The 18,229-nt window shown below is 38.9% G+C and overlaps 1 protein-coding gene across 7 annotated transcripts in view; it reads left to right on the plus strand.

The window, feature by feature from the left end:
• RBPJ (recombination signal binding protein for immunoglobulin kappa J region) overlaps positions 1–18,229 on the plus strand; it is a 225,233-nt gene that overhangs the window by 200,366 nt on the left and 6,638 nt on the right. For all 7 annotated transcript variants that reach the window (XM_027598381.2, XM_027598379.2, XM_027598380.2 and 4 more), the window contains 4 exons: positions 4,571–4,736; positions 9,441–9,615; positions 13,758–13,895; positions 14,051–14,163. In XM_027598381.2, coding sequence (XP_027454182.1) covers positions 4,571–4,736; positions 9,441–9,615; positions 13,758–13,895; positions 14,051–14,163 — 592 coding nt within the window. The remainder of the gene's footprint in view (positions 1–4,570; positions 4,737–9,440; positions 9,616–13,757; positions 13,896–14,050; positions 14,164–18,229) is intronic.

The following is an 18,229-nucleotide window of genomic DNA, read 5'->3' on the forward strand; positions in this document are numbered from 1 at the left end:
GGATTGATAAGATGTTGGTTGAAAAAGGGAAAAACAAAAATTAAAAAAAAAGTTAAAAAAATTAACTTTGATGAACTAATGAATCATGGTTAAAAAAAAAAAAAGCCATGAATTCTATGTGCAGTATTCCCCTAGTGCTGGAGTTCTCCCGTTCTCCTTGATGGGTAAACTTGGTCTTGGCTTGCTGGCTGTTCATGCTGATCTTCCGGGGGAGGGGCCTGTTGCCGTGGTTTCCAAATGTCTTTGCCTGAGGCTGAATTGCCCCGCCCTCGTCGGTTGGGCTAAGCAAGCTGCTCGGTTTGCTCTCGGGAGCTTTTGTTCCCTGCAAGCTCTCGGTACAGCTTTGGAGGTCCAGGGCGAAAATGGTGGCCTCCCAATCTCCGCCCGGAGGAGCTGAGAACTCGGGGCCCCGCTTCTCAGTGCGCCCCCAGAGAAAAGCAGTCACTCCTGTCTCCCCGGTCTCCGGCCGCACTCCGTGCTCACCCGGCCTGTGACGGAGCATTTCTATCTCTGGCACCCGACCCCGTGTGGAGTCTCCAAACCCAGCAGATCCCTGCAGTGCGCTCCCACGCCGCTCCTCCCGGGAGAGAAAGGGGAGTATCCCCGGCTCTGCTGCTTGTTGGGTCCCTGCTGGAGGAGCAGTGGCCCAACTGGGCCGCGCATCACAGTTTATGGCAACCCTGAGCTGAGAGCCCGCGCCTCGGCTCCGTCTCTGCAGCCGGCTGCCCCGCTCCGATACCTGGGAGCTCTGCCGCACTCAGGCACCCCCGGTCTTTCTGTGACCCCAAGGGTCCTGAGACCACACTGTCCCGGGAGGATTCCACCCCACGCTTAGCCACTGCAGCGACGTCCCTCTGCGGAGCCAACTTCTATAAGTTCCGATTTTGTGCTCCGCGGCTCTATCACTTGCCAGAAGCGGCCGACGGAGGCCCCCTCCCCTGCTGTCTAGCCTCCCGAATATCGCCTCGGATTCACTTCTCCGCACGTCCTACCTTCCAGTAAGTGGTCGGTTCTCTGTTCAGAGAGTTGTTGCTACTCTCCTCTTCGATCTCCTGTTGAGTTTCGTAGGTGTTCAGAATGGTTTGATCCCTATTCAGCTGAATTCCTGAGACCAGACGAAATCTAGGTCTCCTACTCCTCCGCCATCTTGCTGCCGGAAAGCACTTTCAATATAGAATCTTGGTCTGAGTTTTAAGTGATAAAGAATAGCTTGCCAGCCTAATTTTATATCTTGCTTAGGCCATTTTATCACAGTACTCTTGGGAAAACCAGCACTACCCAATCTTGTACAGCTTTAGCCCTTTTTATATTTTTCAGATGTGAAATAAAAGTATCTTTTATGATAACTTGTTGAGATTTGACTCCCACTTCCGGTACACTGTCCTAAAGCACTGCTCTTTGAATTTTATAGCTGGTATACCAGTTTACTAAGGAATCTTAATATCAGTGTTCAGTAGAAAACACTAATAGGAGACAAGTTTCCTAAATTGATGCCTTCTCAACCTCCCAGTGGTGTGCTAGCTAGGTATTTGAGCCTGTGCCATGGTAAGCATTGGGTGGCTCCCAGGGTTAGAGGGCAGAAAGATCCGTGGTGTATACTTGAATTGATCCAACTCCAGAACTAGCCTGGCCGCTTCAGGCATCCCTCCAAACTTGAAGTGACCTGGAGCTGAGCCCACTATCTCAGCTGTGACCTCTGTGTCCATGGCCACAGTGAGAGTATGCAGGCATGAAAGCTGCTCTGCTTACTTTTTATTGGTTTAGGTAAATATGGGAAGACTCCAGAGGCTTCCCTCCTTACTCAGCTTGACTCCCCAGGGTCGGCTTGGTCTACTTCCCCATTATCTAGGCTGCATCTTTTATTCTCAACTCCAGCCACACTGGTCTGTGTTTGTTTATAGACAGAGTCCACTTTAGTTCTTCCTACTTTAGAGCCTTTCCACTTGTTCTTCCCTCAGCTGAAATGCTCCTACCCCAGCTACCCATGGCTTCAGGTTGTGACTCAGGGTCACCTTTTTAAGGAAGCTTTCCCTGGCCACCCAGGTCGTCTACATTTTAAGTACCCTTTATCTGCTTTATTTTTTCCCTCAGTATTTATCATACGCTAACAGAATATAGAAGTCATTTTACTCATTTATGTTTTTTGTTTTTTTTTTTTTTTTAGTTCTCCTATTAAGAGTGTGAATTCCATCAAGACAGGAATTTTTGTCTTTTTTTTCCCTACTATATTCACAGTGCCTGGTACACTAGGGGTACAGACTAGGGGTATGATAATTTGATGAATTAATTAATATCACATAAACCCAGCTCACTTCTTATAAATGAATATAAATTGCTCCTAAAGTAGTCTTTAGAGTTGAGCAAAAAGTAGATGTTATATAATTTTAATTCAAGTCAATCAATATTGTAGTAGGTGCTAAGGGGGGAGCAAACAAGAAGTAGATACTAACTACCTTTAGGAAGGGCTGAGGCCAAATCCAGCCTGGTGTCATTTGTGTGTTACGTACGCATGAGTAGGCACGCGTACACATTTTTTTATTATTGTCGTTTTCTTAAGCCTGTGTGCTGTTGGCCTACAAAGTGTTAAAAAGCATAAATTAGTTGCTAAATTTTAAAATTAGGAATTTCATCTAAAATTTGATTTCAAGTCTCTGTTGAACAATTGGAGGATGTGACCAACACTAGGCCCACATGCAGGTAGTTCAGCAAAGTGATTGAGAGGGTGTGTACTCACAGGCTTGCTATTCTCTATTGTGCCTTGTTATCATTCGAGTCACACATCAGTGGCTGATTGTCATTGCATTTAAGTTCTTCTTTTTCTTACAGTAGGCTTAAAAGAAGGAAAAATTTTCCTTTACTCATAACTATCCAAAAAGTAGAAATTTCCATGAGGGCTGTGTGTTTCAAGAAAGAAAGGAGGAAACCTATTTCTTTGAGTAATTAAAGGATATTCCGACTTACTGATTGTACACCTGGCTCACCCACTGAATTACTTATCTGGCTACTATTTGAGTTTACTTAGCTACTATTTGAGAGGGTATTTGAGTTTTCAGGCCCCTTGATGAGACATGGTGTAAATGTTTTAAAGTATGCATAAGCCAGTACGTATAATTGAGCAAAAGCAAATTATGCCCTCCATAAGGACTAGATTGATGGTCTGAACTGTAGAATAGGGGGCTTGAGCTAGGTTTTGAAATAGATACTTCTTTTTTTTTTTTAAGATTTTATTTATTTATTTGACAGAGAAAGAGAGAGCATAAGTGGGCAGAGCAGCAGACAGAGGGAGAGGGAGAAGCAGGCTCCCCACTGAACAGGGAGTCCGAGGAGCAGACAGAGGGAGAGGGAGAAGCAGGCTCCCCGCTGAACAGGGAGTCCGAGCAGCAGACAGAGGGAGAGGGAGAAGCAGGCTCCCCGCTGAACAGGGAGTCCGATGCAGGGCTCGATCCCAGGATATTGGGATCATGACCTGAGCCGAAGGCAGACGCCCAACCCAATGAGTGCCCCTGAAATAGATATTTCTTAATTGCTAGAGAGGAGATAGCAGTTGACTCTTGCATGACGTTGGTTCCATCTGCAGGCTCTTCTTATGTGCAGATTTTTTTCAGTTAATACAGTATAGTATTACAAATGTATTTTTTTATTTTCTTAGTAGTATTTTCTTTTGTCTAGCTTTATTGTAAGAATACAGTATATAATACATATAACGTACAAATATGTGTTGACTGTTTATGTTAATGGTAAGGCTTCCTGGTCAACAGAGTAGGCTATTAGTTTTGCGGGAGTCAAAAATTAGACATGGATTTTTTGACTCCATATGGAGTTGGCACCCCTAACCCCCATAATGTTCAAGGGTCAACCGTATAAGGAAGTTATTCTAGGTGGGAAGAATTTTTGAAGGCAGGTTTTTGGCAGCTAGCAAAACAAATCCGTTGGTAATCTGTGAGGTGGAAGAGTACAATGCATTGTTCTTTCAGTCATCCACTTGCACCAGGTGTTCAGGGTGTAATATATAACACATAGGAATCCAGTTGTTCATTTTGCTTGTAATTCTTCTACTTTTATTAATATTTTGAAAGTTTCTACTTTGGATATTGCTCTCAATCTAATAAAGTATAAATAAATATAAATAAAGTATAATAGCCATAACAGTGTCATCAATTAATAATATGTCATTTTAAGTAGATCTTAATAATTGTAGATTCTGCTTTGGTGTATCATCTTCTGTAACCTTTTAGACATTGTTGGATTTGCTGAATTCCAATAGTTCAGAATTCTGAGCTCTGTGAAAATTAAATACTCCCTGCTGTAAGAAGTATCGGATGTAATTGAATGCATAATTCTAGGATAGACGAACCTGCCCTGAACAAGTGTGGTCTTTGTGAAAGCCTTGATTTCCGTGCTCTGTACATGACTATTTACATTACAGAAGGCTTCACCAAAATGTTTCTTTAGGAGATTACTTACTGCATTTCAGTATAATTTTGTATTCATGTATTCGAAGAAAAGAAATGCTTTCTTGAATCTAATTGCATTGTTTTTGTATTTTTGTGGTGTGTATATATTGTTTCAGGTTTTTTTGCCCTCCTCCTTGTGTGTATCTTATGGGCAGTGGATGGAAGAAAAAAAAAGAACAAATGGAACGAGATGGTTGTTCTGAACAAGAGTCTCAACCATGTGCTTTTATTGGAATAGGAAATAGTGACCAAGAAATGCAGCAGCTGAACTTGGAAGGAAAGGTAAATTAAAACTGTGTTGGTTCTCTTAAAGGGCGCCATGGTACCAGCTTATTTGTTTTTGTGCTGATGATTTTTTTTTCTTTTATCTCTTTTGGTAGCAATTTTCTGAACACCTCCCCCTCACCCACCCACACAGACACACACAACCCTATCCACCAGAGATAAACTTGTCAAGTAGCTGTGGTCTAGTCATGAGCTGTGGACATCTAAAGGTGGCACATAGTAAGCTTCTTCAGCTTGGGAGCAGTTTTAGGAGGCTGTGAATCAGGTTTCCATTGGAAGCTGATAATAAATTTAGGAGGCTAATCTGTCATGTGACTGACAGGGTATACATGATACTCAATAAACAGTGAAAATACATAGTTCAGTAATATTTTACTCTCTCTTAATCTTAGTCTTATATTAGAAGCAAAGTGATAGAGATAAATTCTTAGAAGTATTTACCTGGGTTATAAAGATCATAAATGTTTTACTTAGCTTCTGTGTGGAGCAAAACTACAATAGACAAGAACAGCCACAATCAGCTTTACTCAAGACTTTTAGGAATTTTCTTTGATTAATTTGTTAGGGAATGGAATTTATATATTAGTTTTACTAATTGTATTTTATGAAGTTAGAAAGTAATCATTTCAGTCTATACCTTTAGTATTCAAAAATAGTTCTTATTGACTTAGCATTTAACTATTGTTTTCCCTTGATATTAAAATTTGAAAAATGGTTAGTTCTCAACGATCACATGAATGTCTTAAAATAGTACATAAAAAGGTATTTCCCCATTCAGTAAATCTACTGAGTATCTTAGTGTTTGCTATGTTGCAGTTGGCAGTTGGGGTGGGGGCTGGCAGGTAACATTGAAGGTGATGAGCTAGGAGATTTGTACACTCCAGTTCAATCTTAGTCATTTACAGATAATACACAGAATCTGCACCAAGAAGCCTTAATAACAGCCTTCTTCAAATATTTTTATGACATTTGTATCTTTATAATTTTTATCAGTAAGGCTTGTCAACTATGTATTTTTTAATTAGATTTTCAGTAAAACTTATCACAGTAAAGGTGGTTTCATTTTAAAAGAAAATAGAGCAGTAAGAAATATTTCTAAATTATGACCCTTGAGCCAAAGTAAAGGATATTTTTAAGTGGTAGGTTGATCTGATAGGCCTGTCTCACTTGTTTTCCCTGTTGTGTAGAAAGTCTCAGAGTTACAGGTCTCCAAGCTGTACATTTAGACACTTGGTACTATGAATTGACTACTTAGGTAGTGAGAAGCCAGGGATTGTAGCTAACCAGCGTATATAAATTGCCTGCTTTAACGAATTCCAGCTTCCAGAATTTTAAGGGAATTAATACCAAGCAAACAGCATCCCCACTTGCTTTTCCCAGCATCATGGTTTAGTATATCTTTCTTCAACTTAAACCATTATGTACTTTCTCCAAGCCCTAAAAATTCACACAAGACAAAAAGAATACCTGAAAGCTTGAGCATTAACTAGTACTTAAAGCATCTACTAATGGGGTAGTATAATGTCTATAAGCCAAATTTACTTGTTAATATTATTAGTTTTAATGAAAAATGCTATTAGAGAAGTCTTACTTTATATAAAGTAAGACTTGTTGAGAGTCAGCAGAAGGCATTCCAGGTGGAAGGAACATCATATGTGCTTGGAGCCTGAAGGTGTAAGAACATGGTAGGTGTGGGCCTATGTAGGCAAAGATGGCCTGAGCAGTGCGATGCTGAGCTTCAGAGAGGGGCCCTTTGCTCTTTCCTGTCTCACTTCACCTCAGTTCATTTAAGGTAATACTCTTTTCTTTTAGTAATCTGCTCATTGAATGGTTCAATTAGTCATTATTCTAAAAGAAGGGATATTTGTTTTACACTCTTGGGTATTTGTACTTAATATTCATTACAGTAAAGTTCTAGTATATGTAGCACTTCATATGGTTATGACATTTGACTCTATGTTGATAATATTTTGGATCTGAGATTTCATCTAATGATGTTTTAAATTTGTTAAGGATTCATTTCCTCAATTTTATATCTTACAAAGTTGGAACTAGGTAAGCTATACAACATGAATTAATCCCGACTTAGCCCACTTGTGTTTTTCTTATTTTCAAAAATTACGTCCCATACACCTCCCTTGCTAGCACTATTTGTATAATTCACATATTTCTATAGTACTTTTGCAGTATTATATCTGGTATTTCTCATTTCAGGGCACATGTTATTACCGTGGCCTGAAGATCTCATCTTGAAAGAGTTGTTCTTAAGTTAAATTGTTTACTATTTATAGAAAGGTTTATTTTATGCTGTTTTCTATTCTAGAATTTTGTTAGGTAATCTAGCCTTTTAGTATTGACGAATGTAACTGTAAACTTTATTTACTTTATTTTCTTAAAGCCATAATACTTCTTCTGAGTAGTGACTTTTTCCCTTTTTTTTTTAAATGGAATTTGAGTAGCTTGTGGTCAGTGGTCTTACAGTTTAAAAAAAAAAATAATGGTTCCAGTACAGTTATCCCAGGTATGATTATTTTTTTGTGGATTAAGACTACTCACTTTTGTAAAAAAATAGGGATACGTTTTCCTTTTTTTCAAAGGAATATATGTGCATGTGCTTTTTCCAAACAAAATAAAACCCTTTGTGTGAAAGTCTTTTTCCCATGAGAATTTAATCGTTCTTCATTTAAATACACATTTCATTTTTGTTCCCTGTAACTAAGTGCTTGAGTATGTTGATACCCATTTTCCTAGACTTTGTCTTTTATGGTACAGAACAGTTCCGTAGTTTAGGCTTAATCTCACCTTCAGTGCTTCTTATTGTATGGCAGACCTGTAAGTCCTGCCACAGCATCTCTGAATGCTTGGAGATCCCCGAGTAGAAGGAGCTGCGTGAGTGCGAAGTACTGTTGTTTTTATTTTTCTTTTTACTACTATTAACTTTTATCTTAATTTTGTCTTCTGCAGAACAAAGCTTTACCACACTTCTGAATTTATGAAAACTTAATTGAGTGTAAAATACTCACATGGCAACTACAGTTTCTTACATAACTTTGCTATTGAGAAATGAAATAAGCTGCGGCATTATTTTTGTTCTGCTACTAAAATTGCCCATGATTACAATTTAAAAAATTTAAAACCTAGACTACATTAGCTATTTTGTAAATGAGTGGCGTTTTTCCTGATTTTTAAAAGAAACACACAACAGAGGTTGTCAAACTTGTTTAGCCTAATTTTAAGGTAGAGCATTGATCTTTTAAAAAATATAACTCGTTTATTTTAAATACCTAAGTGGTGTTTTGAGCATCATTTACCCAATCTGGAAAAAGAGATCAGTAATTTAGTTCCTTGCCTAATTCATAGGTATCAAGGGAATAGGAAAGAGTTTAGAATTGTCACATATATTTGAGATAGGAGCAGTGAGAGTGTCTTTGCTGTTTTGCCAGTGCTATACCTCTGTAATTCTATCTTTTAGGTTACCAGAATTTATTTTCTGGTAAACTGGATTATAACTTGCTGCATTTATTTTCTGTTACCTTTCAATCCAGTTCTTTTTTTGAGTAAACACTGCCCCCAATGAGGGGCTTGAACTCATGACCCTGAGATCAAGAGTTGCATGCTCCTCTGACTGAGCCAGCCACGCATCCCTCAGTTCAGTTCTTTTGATGATATAATATGAATTATCCCATTGGGCAAAGTCAACCGTTTTTTTTTCTCTTTAAATTTTGTATTGTTATGTTAATCACCGTACATTACATCATTAGTTTTTGATGTAGTGTTCCATGATTCATTGTTTGTGCATAATACCCAGTGCTCCACGCAGAACGTGCCCTCTTTAATACCCATCACCAGGCTAACCCATCCCCCCACCCCCCTCCCCTCTAGAACCCTCAGTTTGTTTTTCAGAGTCCATCATCTCTCATAGTTCTTCTACCCCTCCGATTTCCCCCCATTCATTCTTCCCCTCCTGCTATCTTCTTTTTTTTTTTCTTAACATATATTGCATTATTTGTTTCAGAGGTACAGATCTGTGATTCAACAGTATTGCACAGTTCACAGCGCTCACCATAGTACGTACCCTCCCCAATGTCCATTACCCAGCCACCCCATCCCTCCCACCCCCCACCACTCCAGCAACCCTGGAGTTTGTTTCCTGAGATTTCAACCATTTTTTTTTTTATATCCCTTTCTGGCATAAAATATTTTATAATTATCCAGTTGGTCTAGCATAGTTTTCATCAGACTTACAGGTGGTTGCTCTAGTGTTCAGCTGTATAAAGAAAAACACTGTATGCACTATTTTCAAAAGGAGCACTGCTAAAATATTTTAATTTTGTTGAATTCTGATAGCCTTATTTATATGTTTTCTTTGCAGAAATACAGTCATGGACTATTTTAACTGTAAAATTCTATTTTAAATATTTACTGCTGTAGCATTGGTAATTCTGTGATGTAGGCATAGGGCTATATTAAACAAGAAAAAAAACTGTTTTAAAGCAATCTTAGGGTAAAATGGATCGCAACATTTGTATTTTATAGCCTTGATAAAGACACCTGTACTTTGTCTTTCAGTAATTGTTACAGTTGGTTTTATCAGTTATTCATTGAATTCATTCATTGAAAACTTAGCCATGGCCATACTGAGCTGTAAGTACATAACCAACAAGGTTTTGGTGCTCTTGAAGCTTTCCTTTTCTTTCACAGAACTATTGCACAGCCAAAACATTGTACATATCTGATTCAGACAAGAGAAAGCACTTCATGTTGTCTGTAAAGATGTTCTACGGCAACAGCGATGACATCGGTGTGTTCCTCAGCAAGCGGATAAAAGTCATTTCCAAACCTTCCAAAAAGAAGCAGTCATTGAAAAATGCTGACTGTATGTATGCTTGAGTTTTCTTTTTTGCCACCAATTCCCAAAATAAATTAATAAGATAGATTCAGCTATTTTTTAATTAAAAATCAGTTTTTGATAATAAGTTCATTTTTTTTTTTAAGATTTTATTTATTTGACAAAGAGAGACACAGCAAGAGAGGGAACACAAGCAGGGGGGAGTGGGAGAGGGAGAAGCAGGCTTCCCGCCGAGCTGATGTGGGGCTCGATCCCAGAACCCTGGGATCATGACCTGAGCCAAAGGCAGACTCTTAACAACTGAGCCACCCAGGTGCCCCAGCAAGTTCATTTTTTACTAATGTTTTTGTGGCCCTCACTTGATCTGAAACTGTCACACTAGCTTATTATTGCCACTTTATGGGCTTCCCTTTTTTTTTTTTTTTTTAGTTGAAATGAACAAGACCTGGTCTAGGGAAATAGTTCCCAATCAGACTGGGTTCTTCACTGCTCTCCAGGCACATATGGAAAAATGGGAGTTTTTTTTTCCTTTTGCTGTCAGTGACTGCAGGGAGTGATTGAAGGTGGCTTTGGGTGTGTTGGGCCAGTGATGCTAGATGTTCTCATTCACATTCCATGGAGAATTGATCCACAAAGAATGTCAAAAGCTCCTCTTTGAGAGACAGTATTCTCAAACGGGCTTTGGAAGGCCATCCTGCAAACCAAAACAAAATCTTTAACATGGTTGCTCTGGCAAAGACTCCTGTCTCATGAGCAGATTTTTAGACTACCAGAGATAAGTGCTGTCTGATTAAATTACTCATTTCAAGCCCTACACCCCATTTTCTTTTTTTGATTTTAACTCTGTATGATGAAGACTTTCAAACTTAACACTACTTTCTCCCTTTTACCATGGTGACCATGCACCTGGCCTCAACAGGTTTTGCCAGTTCGGTTTCATTATTTCCATGGCCTCTTCCTTCTCTTGATGGCTGGAATATTTTAATGGAAATCTCAGCTATCCTGTTCTTTCAACCACCATTTCCACAGTAGTGATTCTTAACAGATAGCTTTCTTTTTAAACATCAGTATACCTTAAAAAGTTGACAGTAGTTCTTTAATGTCATTCTAAAAGCCAGTCCATGTGCAGATTTATTACAGTTGTGTTTTTGTGGGTTTTTTCCTTAGGGGTTGACCTGTTCAAACTTGGATCCAAATAAGGTCCATACATTTTAATCTGTAATAATGTATTCTCTACCCCTCTAACCTTTTATTTCTTCCATGTCGTTTGTTGAAGAAACTGGGTCTTTTTTCCTTTGGAATTTCCATATTCTAAATCTGGCTGATTACATATGCCTCTGTTTCTCATATTTTCCATAAAGTGGTGGTTAAATTTAAAGACTTACTTTAGAATTAGCTGGTCTTCTGTATGTTCGTTTCCTTCAAATCGAAGTCCTGTGATATCTGATCATCCCATTTTTTGTCCTATTAAGACTGTTCATAGTAAGTTGAGCTGTTGTTAGCCTAATCCATCCATTCATTACAGAGTTCCTCAGCAACCTTAACCATTGATGATGACTGCTTAAATCCAGTATTTTATGAAGGGCTTTTTCTAATGCTTTTACTCTTAACTTAATTTGTTAGCAGTTTGTTTCAAATATAGGCCGCAGAGGAAAAGCAGGATAAATGCTTGTTTACTAATTTGCAGAATAACAATAGTATTCTTTGAAAAAAGGGCCCAGTGAGGTTTTAGGAGTTTTGTTTAGTTTGACTGCTTTTGTTTTGTTTCATTTTGTTTTATTATGAACTTAACTGGGTTTTTATGTTTTGGTTGGTGTTAGTTCTCTCAGTCATTATTACTGTAATCATTTACTTTATATTATAGAAATTTTCAAACATATAGACAGTTGCATAATTACATGAAACCTTGTGTTCATCGTCTAACTTAACAGTGATCTTAACCTGCAGGCCAGTCTATACCCATCTCCCACCCTGCTTTCCTTTGCCTCATTTTAGTTTGATGCAAATCCAAGACGTATCATCTGCAAATATGTATCTCTAAAGATAGGGGCTCTTGTTTTTTTTAATATAGTTACAATACTGTGATCACATACAAACAAATATGAAACAACTATAAAAAGAAATAATTTCTTCATCTTGGGGCACCTGGGTGGCTCAGTCGGTTAAGTGTCTGCCTTGGGCTCAGGTCATGATCCCGGGGTCCTGGGATCAAGCCCCACGTCGGGCTCTCTGCTCAGCAGAAAGCCTCTTTCTCCCCTCCCTCTCCCTCTGCCTGCTGCTCCACCTGCTTGTGCTCTCTCTCTGTCAAATAAATGAAATCTTTAAAATAAATAATTTCTTCATCTCATCAAATATCTAGTCGATCAAATATAAAATTGTCTAAAATGTCATTTTTTAAGTATTTTGTTTGAATAATTCAAATTTTGAATCTCCACCAGATATTATAATTTATATAATTTTTATATAATTTATACATATATAATATCTAATACATATTGTGTTGACACGTCCTTGAGTATTTTTTATCTGTGGATTCCCTCTTCATCTCTCTCTGTCTCTCTCTTGGTAATGTGTTTATTCAGGAAACTGAGTAATTTGGCCCTGAGAGCTTTCCACATACTGGATTTTGTTAATTTCATTTCCTTGGTGTAGTTTAATGTATTTTGTAAATCGGTAGTGTCAGAGAGAAACACACTAGAACCGGACACTAGTTAAAGGTGGTAAAGATAGATTTTGTTCAGTATTATCACAGTAGGGGAAAGAGGCTTCAATGTAGAACTGACCTCAATTCCAGATACATCAAGGAGAAGTGAGGATTTATAATCAAGGAGCAGAGTGAGGGGAGGGTCAGTGGGTAGAAAATTACTAAGAGGAAACATTAACGGTAGGGGGGTTCTAGAGGAGCCAGCTTAAGAGGCTTTTTGCTAAAGGCTGGCCTAGGTGATCAGATGTACAGGGTGGGAGATGGGGAACTTGGGTTCTTGGAGTAACTGGCTAGGCAGGCCAATTACTGGGCCCAAGGAAGAGGCCTACTTGAAAACAGGGCTCAGAGGAACCTGTCTGTAAAGTTTGGTCAGGTTTCATTTAGAAGCTTGGTCAGATTTAAATTTGTTGTTCTTTGGGGGTTTTTTTGTAGTTGCTAGAGGACAAAGCTTACTTTGTAGTGATAGTAGAGTATTCTTGCTAATGTCATGTATTCAGACTATTTCTAGTTCAAATTACTGGATTTTATTTAACCTCTAACTTTTTCTATTGATCATAAGTTTCTTATTGGCATAGAACGTATTTCACTTCCAGAATATTTTCCTGCTTACATAGACGTGTTTTGTTTTGTTTTGTTTTGTTTCCAAGAAATTTCATATACCACTATACTTCAGGGTATTTAGAAATAATCAAAAATCTCTAAAATCACAAAGGCAGTTGACATCAACTTGGTAAACTTCCTCCTAGACCCCTCTCAATGAATACATTCCATAGGATTGGATGTGAGCATATGGAGAGACACGTGTAATCATATGAATGTGTGTGTGTGTGTGTGTGTGTACACATGTACATGTGCGTACACCTAAGGGAACCACAGTGTACAGAGGGTTTTATAGTCTGCTTTTCCATTCAGTGGTCTTCTAGGGAGATGTTTTATTAAGTGCATTTAGATACACATTATTTAAGTAGGTAAATGATATAACTTATTTAATCAATTTCCTACAGTTGGATATTTATTATTTAAAAAATAATTTCCCTTTAATGAACAGCACTGCATGAAACATACTGTATAGCTCTCATTTAAAAATTATTTTTATGGACATATTTTATTTTTTTAAAGATTTTATTTATTTGACACAGAGAGACATAGTGAGAGAGGGAGGAGAAGCAGGCTTCCCGCGGAGCAGGGAGTCTGATGTGGGGCTCGATCCCAGGACGCTGGGATCATGACCCGAGCCGAAGGCAGACGCTTAACGACTGAGCCACCCAGGCGCCCCTTATGGACATATTTTATATCTTTAGTGTGACATTACTAATGAGAGTTACTTTGACTTTTTTTTTTTTTAGGATATCCATTTGTTAGCACAATCTATTAATTAATTAAGTTATAATAAAGAATAATCATAACTTGCCAAGTACAGGTCCCTTCCCCCAACACATAAATAGAAGCTATTTTTTCTTTGCAGTGTGCATTGCCTCAGGAACAAAGGTTGCTCTGTTTAATCGACTTCGATCCCAGACAGTTAGTACCAGATACTTGCATGTAGAAGGAGGTAATTTCCATGCCAGTTCTCAGCAGTGGGGAGCATTTTACATTCATCTCTGTGAGTATGAAAATGTGTATTTGATATTTTTAGTGTGAAATTGTGAAATTCTTTGATAATAAGATATACAGCTCTATTAAGTTTTGTTGTTTTCCTAAGTAGAGTAATGAATTCTACAAGATAATAATTCAATCTCTTTTTTCACTCCACCGTAGTGGATGATGATGAATCAGAAGGAGAAGAATTCACAGTTCGTGATGGCTACATCCACTATGGACAAACAGTCAAACTTGTGTGTTCCGTTACTGGCATGGCACTCCCAAGATTGGTATGGCTCTACTTTTGCTTTAGTCGTGTGTAGGAAAAATAAAATACACAGCATTCAAATGTGAAAATAGACTTCAATTTCATGCAATTATATCCCACTTTATTATGTTTTTATGAATGCATTCTTAATGACTTTCTGTTACACTAGTATCTCTAATAAATTTTGGTGGAATTTTCCTTTTTGGTTGTATATCTGAACATGTTCGATAGAGGGCACTAAATAATTACATTATGATTTCTTTTCTTAACTAATACAGATACTCTGTCATCATTTTCTGTGGTACCTGCTATGTCCCACCACAGGACCAAGTTCTCAGAAGCACTGAAATTCTTACTTCTTTAAAAATATAAGCTTAGTTTTTATTAGTTTACTCTCCTACAAGAAGATAGATTTATTGAAAAATTGTTATTTCATACTCAGAGAGGCATGGTGTTTAGGGCTTTTTGTTCACTAGGATGATTTTGAAACTGTAAAAACTGCATTTCGTAGCCAAATGAAAGCAAAAGCCCCTTAATACTCCCTCCTTTATGTTCCCCCTGCTTTTCTGAAACAGTACAGTTCGGTTAAGATGGAGGGGATTTATGAGTAGCCCTGATTCAGGGTCAAGTTGGCGGACACAGTGTTGGGCTGTATATCCAGTTTATCTCAGAAATATGGTAAATATTGTACCAACAAACTACAAAGCCAGAACACCAGTTGGAGTAATCCCTGATGTTTTATGAATGTAGAATTCACCAGACACATACCTTAAGTTATAATGTTTGCACTACTTGTTATCAGATTTCTTTCCTTTTCTCAATAATTAGAAATGACCAGGGGCACCTGGGTGGTTCAGTCGTTAAGCGGCTGCCTTCGGCTCAGGTTGGGATCCTAGGATCTGGGATCTAGCCCCGTGTCGGGCTCCCTGCTCAGCAGGGAGCCTAGTTCTCCCTCTCTCACTCCCCCAGCTTGTGTTCCCTCTCTAGCTCTCTCTCTCTCTCTGTCAAATAAATAAATAAAATCTTTAAAAAAAAAAAAAACTCTTTAAAAAAAATAATTAGAAATGACCAAAGCAAGTTTTTGATGCCAAATACTAGTGAACATCTTCGGTTTCCTTATTGGTGAGAGGTCATTCAGCAGTGTCTGTGTCCAAAGAACCCTTGTGGGGAATAAAATTGAACCAAACAGGGGCGCCTGGGTGGCTCAGTTGGTTAGGCGTCTGCCTTCGGCTCAGGTCATGATCCCGGAGTCCCGGGATCGAGTCCCACATCGGGCTCCCTGCTCAGTAGGGGAGCCTGCTTCTCCCTCTGACCCTCCCCCCTCTCATGTACTCTCTCTCTCTCATTCTCTCTCTCTCAAATAAATAAATAAATCTTTAAAAAAAAAAATTGAACCAAACATAGCTCATGTTCTCAATGTGCTTATTAGCTAGTGGAGAAACAGTGGAGTACATGAATAACGGTACTCTAGACGAACCATGACTCTTATGTGATGGGGAAGCAGGAGTCAGCGCTGTAGACCTAGAAGCTTTAGGCTTACATCATTCAAAAATCATTTATTTCTCTAAAATCCAAACCTCATCAAATTTAAATGTAGCTCGAAGATTTTAGCATTGAATTGAAACATTTTGCTTGAGTTTAGTCAGTCTCCCAGACTATGTTAGAAGTTATAATTGCTAAAAGTGTACTGTTTCCGTTTAAACTCAAAAATTGGCATGGTGTTAGTAGAATGGCAAATATTCTGACTAATAACGTGCAGAGCTAAAAAATGTAAATGTGAAAAAAGTTAACTTTAAAGATTGGGACTTTTATACAATTGTGGCCTAGTTAAAAATCTTTGAATGTTGAGATGTAAAGTAGTAAAGCCAACAGTATTGCATGATATTAATAGTAGAGTTCTAAGTACTTCTATATGTTGCTTTAATCCTCATAAAACTCAGTAGTTACTATTAAGGATGTTCATTGTGGAGCAGAGTGTTACAGTCCTATATGCATCCTGCAAATACTCCTGAACCTTCCATGTGCCAGCCACTGTCTAGACACTAGAGGTACATTGGTGAGCAAGACAGATCTTCTGTCCTCATGGAGCTTACATTTTGTTAGGGAGATGGACAAAAATCAGCTAAAGAAATACCCATATTAATGTATTAAAGGTTAAAACAAATGAAAAGAAAATAAGCCAAAAAAGGATAAAATGAGACTTGTGGGAGTGCTTCCAGGGGTCAGAGAAATCTCTGCAGTGGAGATACTTGGACAGAGACCACAAACTGTGAAGAACATTTCAGACAGCATGAGTGCAAAAAGAACTTAAGATGGGAATGTGAGGCAAATGGTAAGGACGCCATGGTAGCCCAAGCCAGCGGAGGGCTGGAGGCAGGAATTGAGATATTATCTACATATAATAGGAGGCCACTGGAGGGTTTTAAACAGGGCATGATGGCTGGTTTATGTGTAGAAGGGTAATTGCGGCTGCTCTGTGAAGAGGAGAACATGGATGGGGTGTAGCAGTGGGAGCAGAGAGACCCCTCTTGGGCTTCTGTCATCATTCACGCAAGAGTTGATGGTGGCATCTTAGACCAGGATTGTAGTGGTAAGGTGAGAGGTGACAGGTTTATTTGAAAGGAGACCTGATAGAATTTGTTGACAGATTGGATGATCGGGTGTAAGAGAAAACAAGAGTCAAGGGTGAGTACAAAGTTTTTGGACTGAGTGAATGGTGGTGCTGTTTATTGAGCTGTGAGTTGGAGAAGGATCACTTGAAGGAAGAAATTAAAAATCTGGGTTTTTTTTTAATATATATATTTTTTAAGATTTTATTTATTTGTCAGATAGAAGAGAGAGAGCACAAGCAAGGGGAGCTGCAGGCAGAGGGAGAAGCAGGCTCCCTGCTGAGTAAGGAGCCCAATGCAGGACTCTATCCCAGGACCCTGTAATCATGACCTGAACCGAAGGCAGACGCTTAACCTACTGTGCCACCCAGGCATCCCAAAAATCTGGGTTTTGATGAAGATTGCAGTAGCCTATTAAACATCTGAAGTGGAACTGTTGAGTTGGTAGTTAAATATACAAGTTGCATGCCAGAGGAGAGAGGTTAGGGCTAGAGATGCAACTTTAGGAGGTGCCAGCCTCTAAATTGTACAGAAAGGAAAGAGGATGGAGAGAGGAGAAGGGGGTCCGACGACTCAGCTCTGGGACAGTCTGAAGGCCAGTTAGAGCAGGGCTCTCCCCAAAAAGGAGGATGTCTGTGTCAGTGCTTCTGAGAAAGCTAGTAAGGTGAGGACAGGTGCCTCCTGATAACCCACAGATTCATCTCTCTGGAAGTCCTTGGTGGCCCTTGACCAGGGCAATTGTAGTGGGGACTTTGAGACAAAAAGCTGGAGTTACTTCAGGAGATTGGACAGTGAGGAAGAAGAGTTTGCCATAAAGGGAAGCTAAGAAATGGAGTGGAGAGGGTGGAAGAAGGACACGTAGTCAAGGAGGGATTTTCTTTACTTTTGATTTTAGGTGAGAAATGGTTCTATAACAGGTTTATATGCTTTTGGGAGTGATCTTCTTCTTAATCATCAAACACCTAGTGATGACCTTCTGTGGCCTAAGTGGCATCTCAGACTTGACAGGATTCTCTTTCAGACATCTGTATGTGTTTTGTGAAAGACTTGAATTATAAAATTACAAAATATAATAGAGTTCAGGCTGGGCAGGCAGCCAGCCAGCCCTGGAATCACACTCTGGTCCTTCAGCTTCTAATCAGGTGATTATGAGTAAGTTACCTGGCTTCTCTGAGCCCATTTCCTAATCTGCAAAATGATACTTACTTTAGGTTTTTAAAACATGTTAGCTGATGAACTGCACTGACTAGCATACTCACAGTATCTTTAGAGACAGTTTTTCCTTTGATGTCATTGTATATTATTGGAAAAGCCAACTGAATTTGCTGCACAAAATATGGTCCATTGGCCAACAGAATTAACATCAGCTGTCAGTTTGTTAGAAATGCAGACTGTGTTTCAAGTATCTGCAAGTATCTGCCCGCCCTGTTTTTCAGGTGTTCGTGGAAGAAGGTAACAGCTTCCATATTTCTACCATGC

Source organism: Zalophus californianus, chromosome 2 (assembly GCF_009762305.2).
Source record: "Zalophus californianus isolate mZalCal1 chromosome 2, mZalCal1.pri.v2, whole genome shotgun sequence".
In the NCBI taxonomy this organism is placed as follows: domain Eukaryota; kingdom Metazoa; phylum Chordata; class Mammalia; order Carnivora; family Otariidae; genus Zalophus; species Zalophus californianus.